This window comes from Crocodylus siamensis, chromosome 2 (assembly GCF_052110815.1).
Source record: "Crocodylus siamensis isolate JL-2025a chromosome 2, ASM5211081v1, whole genome shotgun sequence".
In the NCBI taxonomy this organism is placed as follows: domain Eukaryota; kingdom Metazoa; phylum Chordata; order Crocodylia; family Crocodylidae; genus Crocodylus; species Crocodylus siamensis.
Window position 1 is genome coordinate 224471043 of NC_143396.1, and position 19772 is coordinate 224490814.

The 19772-nt window shown below is 44.6% G+C and overlaps 1 protein-coding gene across 3 annotated transcripts in view; it reads right to left on the bottom strand.

The window, feature by feature from the left end:
- The window catches only part of ACTN1 (actinin alpha 1), a 137986-nt gene extending 118681 nt beyond the window's left edge, over positions 1–19305 (bottom strand). Inside the window, exon 1 of one of the 3 annotated variants that reach the window (XM_090033216.1) lies at positions 18962–19305. In XM_090033216.1, the coding sequence (XP_089889342.1) occupies positions 18962–19066 (105 nt within the window). In that variant the 5' untranslated portion in view covers positions 19067–19305. The remainder of the gene's footprint in view (positions 1–18961) is intronic. The other 2 variants (XM_090033215.1, XM_090033213.1) reach the window with 2 other exon arrangements.
- Positions 19306–19772: the final 467 nt, after the last annotated feature.

Here is a 19772-nt window from a genome sequence, read left to right on the forward strand (position 1 = left end):
TGCACCAAGCTGTACAACTCCACTAGGTTCATATTTACACCAGAGACATATGTGGGCCAAAAAGCTTCCCCTGAGGGAATGGGAAAAGAAGCTGGTGGCCACAGTAGTTTACTGTGTGGATAAACAGGAGCACCAACTCAAATGGCATTACTTCAGGGGCTCCAACTAAGTGCTAATCTGCTTCCGGATTTGGAGGCCAACCCTGATTAATACAGAAGAATGTAGTAAACAATCACACAGTGCAATAAGTCCACTTAACCCTATTTTTGCTGGTATGTTTGTGTCATTCAGACACTGCAAAGGGAGCTGCAAGACAGTGTTTGTACACATGGCCCAGCCTGTTGTCCTCAACTCACCATGTACAATGGCCACATGAGAAGAGACATCCATCCAGGAAATCTGCTTCATTCTTTGGCACACTCCAGTCCATCTACAGTTTGGACCAACCACCACCCCTTGGAATGCAACACAGATGCTAATATGCAGCACACAGATACAAGAGCGAAAAACTGAATACAAGGGTAATTAAAGCTCAGCAAGGGACATGGCCTCCAGGACCTCTTGGCCAATCAGCAGTGAGGGACGTGATTGTCGCAAAAGTGCCCACAAAGGTGGCACTACGTGTCTTGAGCGGGCTGCAAAAAAACCAAACACAACCCCTTTTTCCTCACCCAGGCTCTCTCTAATAAACAAAAGCAAGAAGACAAGTTCATCTTGGACATACAAAAGAAAAATACAAGAGGTTTCTGACAGATTTTGGGTTTGAAGATTTGGTGGAAATGAAGAGACTGCCAATGCAAGAGTGTTTTTAGGTCAGCTTAAGGCAAGCTATCCACAATACTTTGCGTTTATGAAGTATGCATCTACTCACCCTCCTCTGTATGGCTTCAGCCTTGCTACAGAACCACTGAATTGCACCATTTCCAGAACAGATTTAACTCCGTATAACAAGCCCATGAACAGACTCAGAGGGCATGCTGTACCTCACATGTACATCTGAATATGCTTTGTATTCTTCTGAGAATCACAAAGTGCTCTACATATTGTAAGAAAATAAGCCCCAAACAAATTCTGAGGTAGACAAGTAAACATACATGGTAAACATTTACATAATACTTCCTTTGTGGGGGGTTATAAAACTTCATTTATATTTTGAGCCACCTGGATACTATGGTGATGAATTATCCTGAAAGTTAATCCCATTTTACAGATGAAACTAAGGGACAGATTGTGCGACCTTGGGGAAGCCTCAAAGCATTTCATGGATGAGCCAGAAACAACAGGCTCATGATCTCTCAGTTCCTGATTTGTTGACTAAAGAAAAGAACTATCTTTCCATATCACTTAAGCATGTTTATACAGAGGACAGCCCTGGCGGTGTACAGTATACACAGATACAAGTGAAGAGATTTGTTGTTTGCCACCATGGCTGTTTCCTTGCATGCACTGTGCAAATGACATCCCCCCTCAATCTCAGAACCATGTAATCTGACGGTGTTCTACACAAAAGCTTCACCATTTCAGATGTCTCTTATGGTCATGCACAAAATCTCACAGAGCTCATGGCTGAAAAGAAATTCAAAATGAGTTTTTGAAAACAGCATGCAGAACGTACCCTACAAATAAAGAAGCTGGAGATAATTCTTGACAGTTTGTTAACAGAAGCACAGTTTTATGCACTTCCTTTCCGTGATGGTATCATTTTATTAATGTACCAGAGCGTGAGAGCCAGCAACCCATCTAAGCGGAACAGTGAACTTCAACCCAAAGCACAGGAGATCATCAAAGACAATGCCAGATTAAAATGAGATCAGGGATTTGGCTTCACAGGTCCCATTAATGAGGGTGCGGAAAGGCAAGGGAGTGAGGAGAGTAGGAAGAAGAATTGAAGTTAAAAATAAACCTTTCAAGCTTTATCAACCCAGTGGCCCTGAAGGAAATGCATTTAGGAATACTGTACAGGAGTTAGGCTCAAGCTAGAGATCAAAAAAGTTTTAAAAAAAAAGGGGGGGGGGAAACAAACCCAGCAGGAATGGAAAGTTTTGCAAATTTTTTCCTTTATAGTTTAAGCCTACAGCCACGCTAGGAGCACTTTCCCAGGATGGTATACCAGTATTCTCATACCATTAAAATACCTATAGTACAGATGCAGCCTTAACGTCAGTGTTGTAGTGATATAGTAGGAGACGTCCTCACAAGCAAAATAAGGTATACTGATCATCTACAACTGCATTCAGACCAGGAGTATCTACCACTCTAGCTCTGCTGATCATTGTACAGACCTTGTCAGACAGCTTTGCTGAGAGAAGTCTGTTATGTAGACCTGGGCTCTGTGAATATTCATTGTGCAAATGGGAACACAGAAGATGGTACAATGAGGAGGGTACCACCCTGAGACTTTAGGGATACCTATCCAATTCCCTACTCTGCCATGGACTTGGGCAGGTTATTTAATTTAGCCTCTGGGTCTCAGTTTCACATTGGTAGCAAGAAATATTTCCTTACTTTGTAATAAAGATTTCAGGATGTTCAAATGCTATGATAATAGTGGCCACATCAACAACTAAAACAGATGGGAACTCAAACATATTGAGGTAGTCAAGAGAATAAGGAATTGAAAATATTTTCTTTGTACAAGCCAAGTAGACATAAATAAGTGCTAAAATGGGGAAGTCAATTAGAGTTGTGGTCATCAATACATGTGAAAGTTCTACAGAACCAGGTAAATGTTAATAGTATCCCTTTAAAACCTGTTTGTTTCTTCATAATTATTTGTATTAGTATGGTACTTCAGAGCCCAATTCATGGACCTGGACCCCATTGTGCAAGGTGCTGTACAAAACACAGAACAAAAAGATGAGCTCTGTCCCAAAAAGCTTACCACTCACATACAAGGTAACAGATGGCTGCAGACATATGAGAAAGTACAAAGAAACAGAGAGAGAGAGAGAGAGAGAAAGTATCGGTTTGTGGGACAGGCTGTGGTCTCTGCACATCTGCTAGTCTTGTCCTGTGAATTCCCTCTGGACTGCACAGGCTGACTCCTGTCTTGGAGTAATTGATATTCTAGGACTTGCTCCGTATCTTAAGAATAAGGCTCTGTGCCAAACCCACAGGTTGCCTAGTCAGTCTGGGTCATATCTTGTTCCACTCTAATCTGGTAACATGAGGGTCTCTAATGTGTTAACATGATGAACTCTATGGGATTGTGATATCAAAGATTGAAACCAGGCAACAAGCAAGCATAACGTCTGCCCATTTCCAGCGGTATAAAAAGTGTACATGAGTCAGACCAACACCCACCAACAGCTTTTAAAATGTTTCTTATACCCCCACTTCAGCTGTAGGGAACCACACTGCAACTCACACACATTATAGCATTACTATTGCCCAGCACCAGTCTGTAAAAACAATTAAATGAGATTCCCTGTAATTGAAATAAAGATTCTGTGGTAGGAAATACTTTTCCTTTCCCTGTAAAGAAAGCAGGTTGAATACTCCTTTGCTTTCTTGATCCCAACACAGGCCAATACACATACGAACAAACCAATTCAATCACTCAGCACATCCAGCCTGAGAACTGGCAGAGTTGGCAGCTGGACGCACCAATATTTCAACATGTCAGATCCTTTGTTTCGTGTTGCTCTGCCTGCCCCTTCATCCTCTTTCCCCTCAGCCTGCACTACCCCTGCCCACATTCCACGTTCCTCTCCATGGTCCCCCTCCTACACAAGAGGAAAGAGCCAGTCTGATTTACTGTGTGCTTGATATAAGGTGGAAAAAGTAACTATAAGGGTGGTAGAGAGAGGTATGCGGGCACAACCAGCATGGGACCTTACAAGCAAAATAGATAAACAGGTGGAAGAAGGGACAGAAGAACAGGAAAAGCCCTTGGGATATCATCTCCTTGGTCCTAAAAAGGAAACATCTGAAGAAAGCAGCAGAGGGTTTTGCCTGCTTGGAAACCTTGAGCCCTAGACAGAAGCGTGAATCAGCAGACACGAGAAATTAACTCACTCAGTCTTACTTAGGAAAGCAGAGAGCTTGAGGGAGAGAAAAGGAAGGAACATGCATTATTTTGAAGGTAAGAAAGCATAAGTGACAAGTAAAAGGAGATAGACGTTGGAGGTGGTGTTTGTTTTAACTATGCAAAAGAAGCAGGTACCACTTGCATCCTTTTGCCCTGGGTATCAACCTCCAGCTGCCACTTAACTCCATGCTACAGTGTTTCCTTTGATTATATGCTTATTGATGCCTCATCCAGGAAGAAGTGCCATTTTCAGAGGATGGTAGCACAATGCCTTGCATCATTTGCTGATGACAGGACAGATTTGCCCCCACACCAAAAAGACAAAGCCAACCTTATCTATAGGCTCAACAAGTCCCTCCAACTCTGCTGTCCACCAGACAAAACGGAGAGCAGAGTGACCACTACTGAACAAATGTCACATCCCCCATTGAGAGCTCTCATTTCTCCTCTGTCCCAATGGCCATTCTTTGGCAAAGGGATCTCTGGAGAGGCTCAGGAAAGGGATCTCTCTTCTGAGTGGAGAATATAGCATTCTTCTCCCTGCCAGACTGGAGGGGATTGAACATAAAACAATCCAAGCATTACCACTTACCAGACAGCAGCAGGTGACAGTGGATACCAAGAGGTAACAAACCTTGCCAGGGGTTTGAGAGGTAGCAACTTAGATGCTACAGCTTTTGCATGTAAGCGAGATGGGAGGCTTCCCACTAAATACTGCCAAGGGGATTCCCTTTATCCCCTCCTTAGCAGCAAACTTGGATGCATCAGGCAAGTTGCAAATAGAAGGCATGAGCCTTCAAGGGGTCTTAGTTACCATAATAATTTTACTAATTACAGCAGTGATTGGATTATGGCCAGCCAGCAGTTTTAAAGAAACAAGTCCTTACAGAAGGGGGAAGGAAAGATCCCCAAGGTAGAAATTTCTCTTTATAGATTTCTAATATCCCTCCCCCTCACCCCTTCAGAAACTGTAGTTGGCAGAGCTGGAGCATTTACAGAGGCAGGAACAGCATGGAGTGCAGTGTAATGTGTCACAAATGATACACTGGGACACAAAATTACAGTCTTGGGGGGAGGTGTGGCTGCACTAACAGGAGCATGGCCTCACAAACTGCAATGCCCATAAGCAATTTTAACTACACAGTACACTGCGGACAGGTGCGTGCGTGTTAACTTATCTACATGCCATTGTGTTTATAACTATTTGTGAGAACATGTAATGATTTGTAACTACAGACCTGATGGAAACTCTTAATATAAACCTGCCAGCTGCAAATGAGCAGCCCATTGCAAACCCTGACAGCATTAGAAGCTGAAGGCAGCACCATGTGAAATGGCAACCAGGGAATTGTTCTGGTGACTACTTATCTTTAGTGACAGAATTGAGACTTGCAATGTCAGATGTTATCCCAAGGGGCCACAATTTCATGTTGTTGTTGAGGACCCATCCTACGATGGCTTAGCGAGGCCTCCAATCTGCCAGGCTCAGTCACTGCAGATGCACTGGCTCTCTCCTTTTTTCTCCATGTGATAGCAGTGCCACAGGAAGCTGATTGAACCCATGGACCAAGGCCATGTAAACACCAGCACTTGACAGCTGCAAGAAGCAATGGCACCTGAGAACTGGAAAATAAGATGGGCAGTTTCATGGAGCTACATGTTTGCTGGGGGGGCAAAGATGATCATGGCTACATGGTTTTCTTGCTCTAGCAAAGTGCCAACTCTGTCCCATTCCAGCCCTGATGAAAGAATTGGAGAGAGGACAGAGATGTCACATTTCATAGAAGAAAGGAGCCTACCATGTGCCACAATAAAGGAGAAGACACTCCAGTTCCCAGCGAATGAGGCTTTTCCCATAAACCCCTGCTAAATCTATATGCACAAAGCACTTCTCTATGGCCAGCTCCCTACTTTGTTTATCTTTGCTGTTGGCCATGAGATTTTAGCATGCAAAACCCTTCACTGCTGCCAAATGAACACTATTTTACCCAAATCTGTGTGGCCTCTTCATCCTGCTTCACTGCTGAGGTTTGAGTTAAAGACTGGTAGCAGCAGCAGCAGCAGCAGCAGCACTTGGTAGTGCAGACTGGGGATCAGGATTTCTGGCAGGGAAAAGCCAAGGAGTTGGGTTCTTGCCCAGGGTGAGTTCAAACTTGGCTCCCCACAGCTGGAAACAGTCTCATCCTGGCCAGAGTTCCCCAACGGTCTAACAAAACCCTTGGGAAACAGCTAGTTTCCACGTGTTAGCCATCTCAAAACAGACCAGTTCTTAATGAAGCCTTTATAGAACGCATTTCTCCCTGTCCCCAGCACAGCCTCCTCCACACAGTTTGTCGGACTGAAGTTGTGGCTGGGGAAAGGTGCTAAGCAAACCAAACTAAAAAGACTGAAGTTCTTCTTGAATGCACACAGAGCAGGTACAGCACAGACAACAGCCCTTCATAAAGGCATCACCACACCAATACAGCATAGGAAACAGTACCTGGAAATGCTCAGAAAGACATATACAATACATGCACACACAGGCCTAGTGGCTGCTCTTTCTTGTATGGCCCACACAAATCCCCCACGCTAGAAATGACATGGTTTCATATATTTCCATCACTGTCTAAAGGTATAGGCATACCAACAATTTACCACAAGGTGAAAAGCACAGGGATTTTAGTGTATGGCATTTGTCCCATTGTAACTGTTAGCATGCACACTTTTAATCTGCAGGAAGCGGAAGCGGAAGCAAAACCACACACAGCCCTTGATGAAAGGTGGCAAACTACCAGTTAAGTTTCCACTTACTGTGGGGGAAGAGTAGGAAGATGGACAATTATCAAGAAGCAGCTGATGTGCAGTTAGCACCTCATCTCCTTCACCTCATGGTAAACTGTTTGTATGCATCATCTTAGTAGGGGCAGCTGGAGATTTCTAGTGGACTCTTACAAACCAGAACAGAGCGCTGCCATTGACTGTAACCAATGTTTTCTCAAGGAAACTAAGTTTTATCTGCTGTGCTGTAAAATGGCATCATTGACATAAATGCCACAAGAGAAGAGTTCTATAGCATCACTAAACAATTGAAAAGAAACATGAGAGTAAGCAACTAGGACATTATGACACAGTGATCCTTTTCAAACCCTGCTGAAAGAGAGATCCTGTGCATCACTCTTCTGTGGGTTATAGGACTAAACCCGATACTAAGGACAGGCTAATACTGAGGCAAGTGCATTCTCTGTGGGACCCACTCTACACCACCATGAACCTGTTCACAGGGAGGCAGAGTGAAAGTTCCCGCACAGATTCATTTTTGAGGACACGCTGCTCAGCACAAAAATAGATGCTTCACAAGGGCTCCCCTGGAAAATTAGATTGACGGATGACTGAAAGAAGCAGAAGGTGCCTGTAATATTGTGACGGATGGGCCTACTGGTCATTCCTTACAGTCAGTTCTACCTCTTTACCCTGATAATTTAATATAGCTAGTTATTAAAACAAGACTACATTTCCTCACCAGTTTCAGCCTCTTACTGCCTTGAGCTGCTTTTGAGTCTGTAAACACCCAGGCAGCTAGGCAGATAACAGAGAAAGCTTGCAACATAGCAAATAGAGCAAGTGTCAGGTGCTGGTGAACTTACCCCCATTTTATATTATACAGTTTTTCATTAAAGGCACTTAGAGGATCACCAAAGTCATCTAGGGTCATTGCAGAATTAAGGAGACTTCACATTATTGCCAAAGCAGCAAGAGACTGATTTGATCCCGATTCATCCTCCACCCCCACCCCCGCATGCACGCGCACACACACACACACACACACACACCTTTGAATGATTTTATGGAAGAAACTCCCCCTTGCACCCCAATCCATCTCTTAGTTACCCACATTGATTTGATTTTAAGGTTGATTGTAAGTATCAGGATGCTGGTCTCTTGAAATCCAGAGACCTACATGAACTGCACGGATCTGAGAAGAAGCACATAGGTTGAAATGGAGCCTCACTTCTCACCGGGGTCCACCTGAATGAATATAAATGGGCGAGACAGCCTTTATCATCTGTCAGCACTTCCCATTCAGAAGCGTACGCTGGCTTCAGTACAATGGAATGGCAGGTTCTGCTGTCATTTCCCACATGAAAAGGATGACTGCATTTTCCAGGAGGCATTCAGCATGTGTAGTTTGATCCATAGCTACAAGATTCAGCTGGATAAGTGGCCATACACCACTATGTTTATCCATGCACATCCCATTCCAATCCATGGGGGATATATACTTATATACTGAGGGAAGTCAAGAGGGAAGTCAATATCCCCCAAGGATTGGAGTGGGATGTACATGGATAAGACTTCCAACACTGGTTTTCCAGAGGTACTGAGCAACTAGCATGGCCACTGACTTTCACTGGAGTCGTGGATGAGCAGCATCTGAGAATCGCATCCTAAAAGAATAGAAGAGGCTAATGGAAGAAGACATCATAGCCAAAATGATCCCCTCATATGCACATCAGCTATGAGGCATACCTTCGCTGGCTGGTTCAAGACCACCCACCAAAAAACATGGTTGCATTTCATTGTGCTTTGAGTTCTTTCAGGCTGAAGAGATACAACACAGTTGTAGATCAGGACTGGTGGGGACAAAAGCTTCTCTAACACCAATCTCAGTCCTTGAAGGCACTTGGAGTGGAAGGGAAAGAAGAGCTGATGGTAGGAGGAAAGGGAGTTAGGAAAGGGATGACTTGGAGCCAAGACAAATCAGAGGCCCTCCACCTGTAGGCCGTCAGTCAGCTGCGATGCTAGTACAACCCTGACAAGATGCAGCTTGTAGTCATCCAGCACATCCATTACCAATAGGATGTCAGTATTACCACCATGGAAGGAAAAACAGGATGACGGAAAACTGACATGGGGGAGGAGTGTTGCTTTGCTGCCTAATAGGGAGTTAACAGGCTTGTCTGGCTCCAAGCCACACCACAAACATCCTATGGCCAAGTTCTGTTATAATGAAGGGTGGGGGGAAGGAGACAGCAGCAGCAGAGAAACAGGAAGCAAGCCCACTCTTAGCTAATCCTATTAACACTTGTGGCTTCACTCAGTGAACTCATTTTTGTTGTTGCTTAACCCCAAGGTCTTCAATTTCTCCACACTCAAAGGCCCCGTCTTCATGAGTCCCCTGCCCGGCCACCAGCCTCAGTCAGTCTTGCCTAAAGAGATCAAAATGCAGTTGGAAGTACCCATGAGAAAGCCAACTGGATTTGAGCTTTAAGCATAGCTACTGTCAGACAGAAGGCCTGACAGACAGGCAATCCTGTCACACACATCACTTTCTTCATGCTCCTCTCCATAGGGTTTGGGTATCTGCAATCCTGGGTGAGGCAGGAGGACTTTTCTTATGGAGATGATGGAATGGGCTCCCTCTTGCCAAGCTCATATTTGGCAATACTTAGATATAGGCATTTTGGATATAGAGCTTTTTTTTAAATAAGCCTGTAGCTGGATGGGGGCATATGAAGTTACATCAGACCACGGGGCTCTTAAAAACAGTATGTTTCTTAAAGTAATGGTAATTGTTATAATGCACATCCACGTGGCGATGGATGAATTATGCATTCTTAGATACCATGAGAGTTGCTTTGACATTGTTCCTTGGGCCCTACGATGGCAATGGGCCTTTAAAAATAGCAGCATGACCAGCAAGCTTATGGGCAACTTCAGCAAGTGCAGCAGGCCCGCTCACTGCCAGAGGCACTTTAAGGCACCACCCTCATGAAGGCTTTTAAGTGGACACAGCTTCCAACCTCTCTCACAAGTCACTGCCTACTTCCTTACTTTCCAGCCTAGTGTCAGAAAAGCCGCCTCATACCAATGTAACCAAGGCCCCAAGAGTGACCTAAGTGGCAGACACAACAATGATAAGCCACAGGCAGGAGGACCTCCCAGACACATGATACTATAAAATTAGCCAGGGTGCAAAGTCCTTAGTTCTTCTAAAGCAAAGCTGTGCTATCTTTTACTATCTCTGTCACCAAGGCCACTAACTACAAAAACTTTCACAGCTTGAGCATAGGTAGACTCCAAAGGTACCGCAGTGAGTAGCATGCATCCTCATTAAGCACATAGCAAATGCATTGCAAACTAGGCCTTGGAGTTGTCTCTCACATGTAATGAACACCTATGTCCAGAGGAAGTTGCTCAAGACAAGAGTAGCCATTCAGACTGAGTTTTATTATAGTGTGCCAGCAATGGTCATTTTAATGCTTTGGCCAGGGGATGTCATGTCTCAATTGTAGCATAAAAGATTTTTCCCCCCCTAAGTATAATCCAACTGTTGTTGCAGTCCAAGCCATTGTAATAACACCACTAGATCTGTATTTTCTCAAAGCTGTATTTTAGGTATATTTGATTTCTGTAGCAGGCCAGCACCATGTTAAAAACACAGTGCTGATCACTTTTGAAAACTGATTCTTGCTAGACAGCCAGGAAAAAGTATTGGGACAGTTTCTATTCAAATCTCCTATGTGGTAGGCTGGCACAGGGCAAACCATATGTACATGGTGACACACTGAAAAATCATTCCTAACAGAATGATGGTAGACAACGTCATCACCTTTAGTGCTGGCAGCTATGCATAGTCAGATGACAATAACCAAATCAAATGCACACAAATTCAAAGGTTGCCTGCAGCAATCAGGAAGGAATTCCCCAGATGCACACATTCACATCACTGGACTAGATGCCAGGGAATCAGGGGGACAACTCTTACACTTGGCGAACCAACAGTTTGACCCAGCATGCTTATCTTTTCTAAGGCTATTCACAGTGATCTTTCATAATGTTTCCCAAAATGTTCCCATTCTCTAGTCCATCCCCACCTCCTCCTTCCTTTTTTCACTGAACAAGCTGCTGTGTGGATGAGCAAGTCACTACAAAGCCCACATACCTCACTCCTCTTGCAACACAAAGAGGTTAAAATGAATAACGTACTTTTTTCTTTTTTTTTTTTAAACGTCATCATAAAGAGTATGAGCCAGCTCCCACTGTTCTATGATGAATAATTGCCCTAAAAGCCAGTGATTAACGTATCCTCTGCAGCAACACTTAAAGTGATACTTTTGAGTTAAGCATTTTTACAGATCAAAAATACAACAGTAAGTTGAATATGCTATTGACAATGGGCTTGCTCCAGAACTTATTTAAGACAATGAAACAATTTCCGAAGCCATCAATGTTCTTGGAAACAGAGCACAGAATAGCAGATGAGCAGGCAGTCCTGTAAAAAGAGGAGAATCAAGGGAATGCATCTCTCCTGCAATGTTTCAGCAGTTGTTACATAAATGACAGAAGTGGGTGTGGAGACAATTCAGTTCTATGCATGCAAAGTGGGCAGAGAATTAACTGCTCTGTGTGTGTGTGCATGTGTACATGCACACTTAATACCAATAAAGAATCTAAGTGGCAAGCAGGACAAAGTAAGGTATGAGCTCCCTACCCACTGTAGGCTTAGGCTACACTCCAAGGTTTGGTCAGCAGAGCCGAGAATTAGTTGACAAAACTAACCATGTTCACACCCAGAGTTCCTGTTGGGGCAAAACCCTCTTTTTGCCTGCGGAGGGTTACCACCTGTGGATAGACGCCCTCACATCTTCTGCCAGCTGTTGCACACCCTTCAGCAAATGGTGCCATCCAAGGTGCACTTCATGCCCTGGTGGACTGTCTGCCACAATCACATGGATGTGCAGTGGTAGCTGCTGTCTGGTGCTAGAACTTCTGGCAGAAGAGAGACAGGTTGAGTACAAACAAGGCCTGTATCTGATCTGTTGATTATGTGGTATCACTTAGCTGAGTTTCTGAAGCTCAAGGACACAACGTTGTGCTGCTGCTGCTGCTCAGTCACAATGGACACTATCATTTCTGTGAAAGAGGCTATTGTCAGGAAACAACCTAAAAGAGGTTAACTTCCTGCTGGAATTCAGGAAAACAGAATCACACTTGTATAGTGGCTACTTGGGGGCCATTCCCTTTACAGCTTTCTACAAAGCTGGGTACCTGAAGGGACAGCCACAACTAGAAGGCAGCATCAGCCCAGGTTTAAGCCAAAAGAGCAATGTGTATAGACAAGAAGGATTGTCAGCCTCATGCTATTCCTCATGAACGTACTGCCAAAGGGGCACATACAGGGTACATCATTAGTTGTTAATTCTACCCACAGACCTAGACCACATCCAATTTAGGTGTAGTTTGGCAACACCTGAATCATTACGGTGTGACCCATAATAGAAGCTGGTGAGCTAGATCCAAACAAACTACACTGAACTTTGAGACCTAGAAATCAGTAATTTTACAGCTTTCTGGATCAACCAGCCACCATTCACTTTCACAAGCATCTTTTCATATGGCACATTTCACAGGGCTCACTAGATAGATTCAGAGGATGAAATCACTGAGATAGTGCCATTTCTTAGAGATATTTGCAGGCATTTAAATCATCTTATAGATACTGTAGTTGGTAAATATTTACCTAGAATATAGAAACAGGAAAAGTGTTCAGTACAGTTTAGCCATTGCTGTCATTGATATGCTAGCACCATAAAAATGAAGAGTTAAGAGCTCTCATCCAAGAGGTGCAATTTATTGCCACATTTAACAAAAAAAGTACATGGATCACCTAAGTTAATCAGCTTCTATAAAACAGTTGGTATAATCCCTTTCAGTGTATATAGTAGGCAGGGCTGTTATATTTTTTCTCCCTCTTGTTCACTCTAAGAATGGATCCTTCATCCTTCTCTACACGATTTTGTCAAGATGGCAATTGTCCATTCAGAAACAGCGTAACATTGCAGTTAGTGTACAGGGCCAGGGATCTGGAGATCTGAGTTTGTTTCCCAGCTCCCCAGTCTTGGATATTTTTCAAATATGAATAAAGAAGAGCCTTGGAACTTAGAGTGCACAATCTGAGAAATCAAAAGTGATTTTCAAATGTGCCAAGTGTTCAGCACCTCCAGAAGTCCTATCCAGGGCATTCCAGACTGAAGAATGTGTGTCTCCCCCCCCCCTCCCAAAAGTAAAATCAAATCAAATCAAATCACTGGCTTTGCACAATAGTGCTGGTGCTAACTTCATCAGTTGGCTGGGGAGAGGGAAAGCAGCTTTGATATCATGAGGCTCATGCTGGGTTTTTGTCTTCTTTAATTCTAGATTGCTTCCTCAATTGATCCAACCAAGCCCAAGCTTGTCAACCTTCAAGGAGTTCACCCATGCAAGACCCACTCTAGCTCCCAAGGACAATGGCAGTCTCTTCATTGACAGTGGGGCTTGATCAAGGCCTCCAGTCTTCTTGAATTAAGATACGGAAATTCTTGTGGGCTGCCGGTTCTTTCCAAGTAGCTTTTGTGAATCTTATTTCAGCCCTACAGTGTCTTCAGCTAGTAAATGCTCACAGAAGAACATTCACAGGCACAAGCAAGAGTAGACAGGCTTCCTATTAGCTTGCAGATGAAAGTATTTCAGGTGAATTTTTTTCTGGCAGTAGCTTTCAGCAAGTTTTGTTTTAAAACAATGAAAAACAGCAGTAAGTACCTGTTACAGCTTGGCTAGTGTTATTTTGCAGAGGCCTGGTTCTCTTGTTTTCTTGGATAGAAAAGAAGAGAGGAAAGAAAAGGCTCACGATATTTCAGGAGGAAGAAAGTACAGAGATGAGTTTGATATTGCAAGGAAAATGCTTTAATATCCCAGAGAGGCCTTCTGCTGCTGCACAAAGGCCTGTGCAGAATCTTATTAAAAGTTAGATTTAGCAGAATTAGTTCTGTTCATTACTCTCCTGCTCCCTTAAGTGAATATAAATACCAAGAGCAGCTCTTTAAAGCTGCTTAAAGACCCTTTTGAGGGATGAACCAACACCCCAAAAAGTCTCTTATGGAAGTGCTATGCGACTGGAACAGGAAAAGCTGATTTTCCTAAGCATTGTCAGGGGTTTCAGCATTTCACCCTGGTAACATCATCACCCCACTTAGCACAGTCCTGAAGAGGAAAAAAAGGTAGTTAAGAGAGTGATTCAACTTAGGGCACATCTGTCTCCTGAGCCTTCTTCTGGCACACAGACATTGCTACTAGAAAGCCATCAAAGTACTTGCACACCTGCGCACTCCTACCAGCTCTGCAGACAGGGTACAGAGTGCACCAGTTGTTAAAGGAGCTGGTGGCATCCCACAGAAAGCATATGTAGACATGCCCATGTTTTTCACTGGCTGCCAAGCGGTGGCAGAAATCTCTTACGATACAGCAACTTTAATGTAAGCGTCTACTATTTTTGACTACTAAAGCAGAGCCCCTGAGCTGTACACAGCCACACACTGGGCCTCCTGCTTTGAAGTGTTAGGACAGCATCTTTTCCCTTGCACTACCAACAAATGGGGGGGAAAAGATGACAGAACCATTCCCTATGAAAATACTGAAATAGAAAGACCACACTGTAAAACTGACTATAGAAAATACATATATACTTTCTGAAACACCCTTGTACATGGAACAGCAATTCTGAAATAAAACCATTTTATGTGCAATCTGCACCGCAACACTTCTCTATATAGATGTAAATGGTGGGTGCATTTAACAGTGCTACTATCAGTGTTCTCTGCTGCTGTGTAGTGCACATAAATGGTTTTATTTCAAAATCACCATTGCTTTCTGAAACATCCTTGTACAAAAATATTATGTACACACAGAGCTCAGAAATAACTGGTATATATCCATTCACCATCCTGGCACTTCTCTAAAGCAATCATTTTTGGCCCAGAATCTCATTTTTCTTTTACATTAAATATAGACAGACATTAAAAAACAAGCCTCTAGCTGTTGTGGTTGGGAGGGGAGGAAACCCTAAAAAAACATAAGCCAAGCAGAACAGATTCAGAGGCATCGCTGTAGAAAGCCTAGAAAACCCCCCCAAGCTCAGTGGGGTTTATGGTTGTACTCATCTCAGTGGGATGTTAATGCAGATGCCCAGTGATGATCATTTCATTATCAACATTGTTACTTATTTCCTTCCTTTTTTAAGAAGAGGAAGACATGAAGTCACTTGCTCCATGTCTCATTTTTGTGCAACAAGTTGGTAGTGCTTGGAGCTACCACTACTTCCCCAACCCCAGCAGCCCCCAACGAAGGAGGCAAGCCATATAGTCCATAGGCATATTCAAACCTCAGTGAAGTAAAGGAGGCACCACGCAAAATGATATTTGAACATCTGCTCATACTGCTGTGAACAGACTAATGCTGGTGATTCACATAGGCGGAGCTTAACTTGTGGGAGGGACTTCGGGGGTCATCCACCTCTTCCACCCGGGTCAGATATCACACATACAATAGCGTGGTGGCTCAGAGGGAGATGGGGGATCCTACATTCACTGGAGAACAGGGTACCTTTCTTTCGGTAACATCTAGAGGGGGACGTGTCACATCCCCTCACTTCCCTAAAGAAAGGGATACACAAATATTCACAGCCCTTCCATCTTAATAGGAACAAGAATAACACCAGTATTTTAAGTTCATTGGCTCCAGGTCCATTTCAATGGATTATTTTAAACAACATGCACTAAATACTGCCTTGGTTCATATTACCTCCTCGGTTCTCAAGTGTATCAAAGTTGGCAGTGTAGCTCTCTGTCTCCTTCTAGAGGTCAGATCACAGAGGTCAATGAGTGTCATTCTTGAGATAAAAACACTACCCTTTCATTTTATGTAAGAAAACTGTTTTTAAGATACAGAAGTCCTGGATTCGATCACTACTTGCAAACTAGCCAGAGTGCTGCATTACACATACAGTCACTCTAAATGCTGCCCTCTGATATACCTCATATAAGAAAATTAAAATCTGCCTGTTGCTTTGGAGAAGTAGCCTACGAGTGATATTGCTCCTTTTGCTCTGTAAAGAAGATCGTTGGGCTTCACTAGGCCATGTTGTAACTTTTCAAATTCATCATCCAAATACACATGAGAATTAAGCTCTGGACAACAGTCCAGACAGTTTCTGAAGGGAATGAGTGGTTAAGCTGAAAAAAAGAACCCCCTTGCCCAACTACTACAGGTTGGTCCTTGGGATAATTGTTCCCTGCACTGTGGTTTGCAAATTAAATCCCCTCTTCTTTCCCCTTTGTTGACATGTAAACTCTTAGGCTATCATCTCTATTCTCAAATAAGTACCTTTGTTTGCACGCTTTATTTCTCAAGCTTTTCATCTCCCTGTAGCTTTTAGAAAGCCATTGACAGAAGTTCCATAGCTATCCCCTCTAATTAACACATCTTTAGTGGAAGTGTTTCTCAAACTCACCATTTTGGTAAACTATACATTAAAGTACCTGTAAGACTCTCTCAGGTCGAGGGGGAGGAAGAAGGAAAGATGAAAGGTCCTTTTCCTGGTACACACCCCTTTCCCAGTTACTCTCAGCTGCCTGTAGACAGCCCAACCATAAACAATGTAAAAGAAAAAGCCAGTTCTATCACCTCCCGTCTCCAAGCTCTATACTTGCTACCTGCAGACATGATACATTTTTTTCTGTTCAGAATTCAAACAGCGGGAATATGTGATACAAGGGTAAACTGATAAAGTAATTCACTCCAGTGAGTCCATGGCTGCCACATTTCTAGGAGCTGCCCTGCCAAAGTTTTTTTTTTTTTAATTCTCCTTTATTGTCTGACAATGCGACTAAAAGGGAAATGTTTCAGGGATTAGGATTCCAGGGTGATCTAATACAGGATGCCTTTGGCTTAAAAAAATGAAAAGAAGAAGCTAGAACTCCTCCTAACACTCCTCCCCTCCTTTAAGTTTAAAAAAAGGGACGAATGTTACCATTTTTGGACATGAGTTTTGCTTTGCACAAGCCCAGCCCTAAACCACACCAGTCAAATGAGAACTCAGCTATCATCCCGCCTGTAATCAAAACGCAACTGGGAAGTGACTGGGGACTGTGACTGGTGGGAGCACAGGGAGGTAGCGTACAGATAACTGATTGCTATTCAGTCAACCTGATCTCCAAGTTCACCGCAGTTCTCCTGTTTCCCTGTACACTGGGAAGAAATGTTTAACCTAAGGGGATCGTCACAGCAGTAGAAGAAAGCAAGCAGCCCTGGGTAACTTTCTATGCCAACTTAATCCAGTCCTGTCTAATTCCTTCTTTGATCAGTCTCTGTGCCCTTGCAGAGGCATCTTGCCTTTGTGCATTGCCCTGCTTTGGGGCTTTTTGCAGTTGACCTGACACTCTGTTGCAACACACACACACACACACACACACACACACACACACACACACACACACACACACACACACACACACACACACACACACACACACTGTACCTGAACAATGTCAACCCACCCTTCCCCTAGGGCAGTGGTCTCCAAAGTGGGGTGCATACACCCCAGGGGGTACACAAGATGATCCACTGGGGTGTGGGAAGAAAATATTAGAACTTCTATTTATATTTATTTTTTATCTAAAAAATAAGAAAGAAATTAAGCTTTACTAATATTTAATATATGGATTGACACTGGCGCCCTCACTCGGTCCATATGTCAAATAAATAAATATACATATAGTGGGGGTGCGTGCTCAAAAATTTTTTACTGATAGGGGTGCGCGATCAAAAAAGTTTGGAGACCACTGCCCTAGGGCACACCCAGCTCCAAAGGCCTGGATCAGATCTTCGGCAGCTTTCAGAGGGGCTGCCGGAAATAGCAATCACTCCAACATTCAAAGAAAAACTGCTTCTTGGAAGGGGTGGTTTTGTACAATGCATTGCAAAATGCCAAGGGGGGGGGGAAGCTGCAGATCCTGGCTGCATGGCTTGTGGCTCTTGACAGGGAAAGCATCTGTTGCTGGGGGTGCAGAGGGAAGGAACTTCTGATCTATGGAACTGGGCAATCAAGCAGGTTTCATTTCTTCACCCATCTCCTCCCCATCACATATCCTACCCAGGGGACACCCTCTCCAGGCACCCTCTCTTACTAACTGATAGCAATCACCCCACACTCTAATACAGCCCCTTCCATCACTAGCTCTCCAAGCACTCTACCTAGGAGACCAGCAGGTAGCAAAGGCAACCATGTAGCTCAGACTTACACCCAGCATGACCCACGCCTTTCCTTTACCATCACCCAACAAAACCAAAAGCTATTTCCACTGGGCCTCGAGAACAACCAGAGGATGCTTTAAAAAAAAAAAAAAAATCAATTAAAAACTCTGCTCCAGAATTAATTAAAACAGTTGGGGGAAAGGATCTAATCAGAGATCAAATAATGGAGCAACTAGCCTGCCCCCTCCGCAGGTTACTTGCTCCATTATTAGATCTCTGAATCCCATCAGGTCTTGTGCAAGGCTAGGACAACCCTAATGTTCATCGCAATCTCTTGCCATATGAGAAAGCAACAGAGGGAAGAGGAAGGAGGAAGGAGAGGTTAGGCATATACAAATCTGTAATAAGGTGGATCTCCCCTCCTCCCTACATTATTTAAAGCAATATAACAAGAGGGTGATGCAGGGGACCCAGCTCCCAGCAGCAGTGTCCCACCACCAGCCGCAGCAGCTCCCTGCCCTCCACCATCCCCAGCCCAGGTTAAAAGGAGGGGGGCTGGGGGAAGGCACTCTGCAAAGGGAACCACGCAGATTCCCAATACACAACTAGCCTCTGGTGAGTCCTAGGAAGTGATCCCCCCTCCTCCCCCCACACATACCCCCACTAGATGCCTGCAGCCTCACATGCACCCCATTAGATGCCTGTAACCTCACCCCCCGCCACTAGATGCCTAATACACACACCCCACTAGGTGCCTGTAACCACACACACGCACACGCCGCCTGTAACCCAACACTCCGGGCTAATGGAGCTACCGCAGCCCCCACCCCCTGCTCTCGGATCTCCCTAGGATGCTTTCGGAGAGGAGGGGAGGGCACTCACCTTCCTCTGCTGCTTTTCCCAGGCTGGATCCAAAAGCAGATCCCTGTCCCAGTCGTCCTCTGGCTGCATATAGTCATTGGTTTGCTGCGAGTCATAAGGATCCATGATTGCCACTGCCGGGGGTGCGGGGTGGGGGTCCTTTGGTCTGCTCTGCCTTCGCCTCCCCTTCTTCTGCGGGCGGTGCCGGGGTCCGGCTCGCCCGAGGCTGGCTGGGGAGCTCCTTGCTGAAGCCCAGCTACAGCAGAGAGAAAGAGAGGGAGAGAGACCAGGCAGCAGCTCCCACTCACCGGATCTCAACCTAATCTTTGCACACACAGAAGAGGAGGAAAAAAAAAAGGAGAGAAAGAGGGAGCGAGAAAGAGCCCTGCCTCCTGCTTCCTCTCATTGGCTGTGTGAGTTGCCAAAACTTCATGTTCCCTGGCTCCCGTCACTCTCATTGAGGCCCCCTTGTGTCACTCAGGGCTTCTCAGCAGCTGATATAGGTTGATTTAAGACTCCCTCCCCCACTCCCTCCTGGCCCATGTGACATGTGAGTTTAAGCTGCTGGAGGCGCTCAGTGCGGTGACGTCTCCTCTGAGCCCGGGGAGGGGGCAGAGGAACCTCAGCCGCTTTGAGCAGGTAGCCCCAGCCGGCTACCTGTTGTGCAGCGCAGCAGCCCCGGAGCCAGCCGAGCTGCCCCTGTTTTGCTAAGCAGGCTTTGGCGGCTCTGCAGCTGGCGGTGGAAGCAGCCTGGGCAGGTTCAACATAGAGCAACACCCCCCTTTTCTGTCCCTGTGTTACCATGATGATGATGATCCTGTGCGGCTGCCAG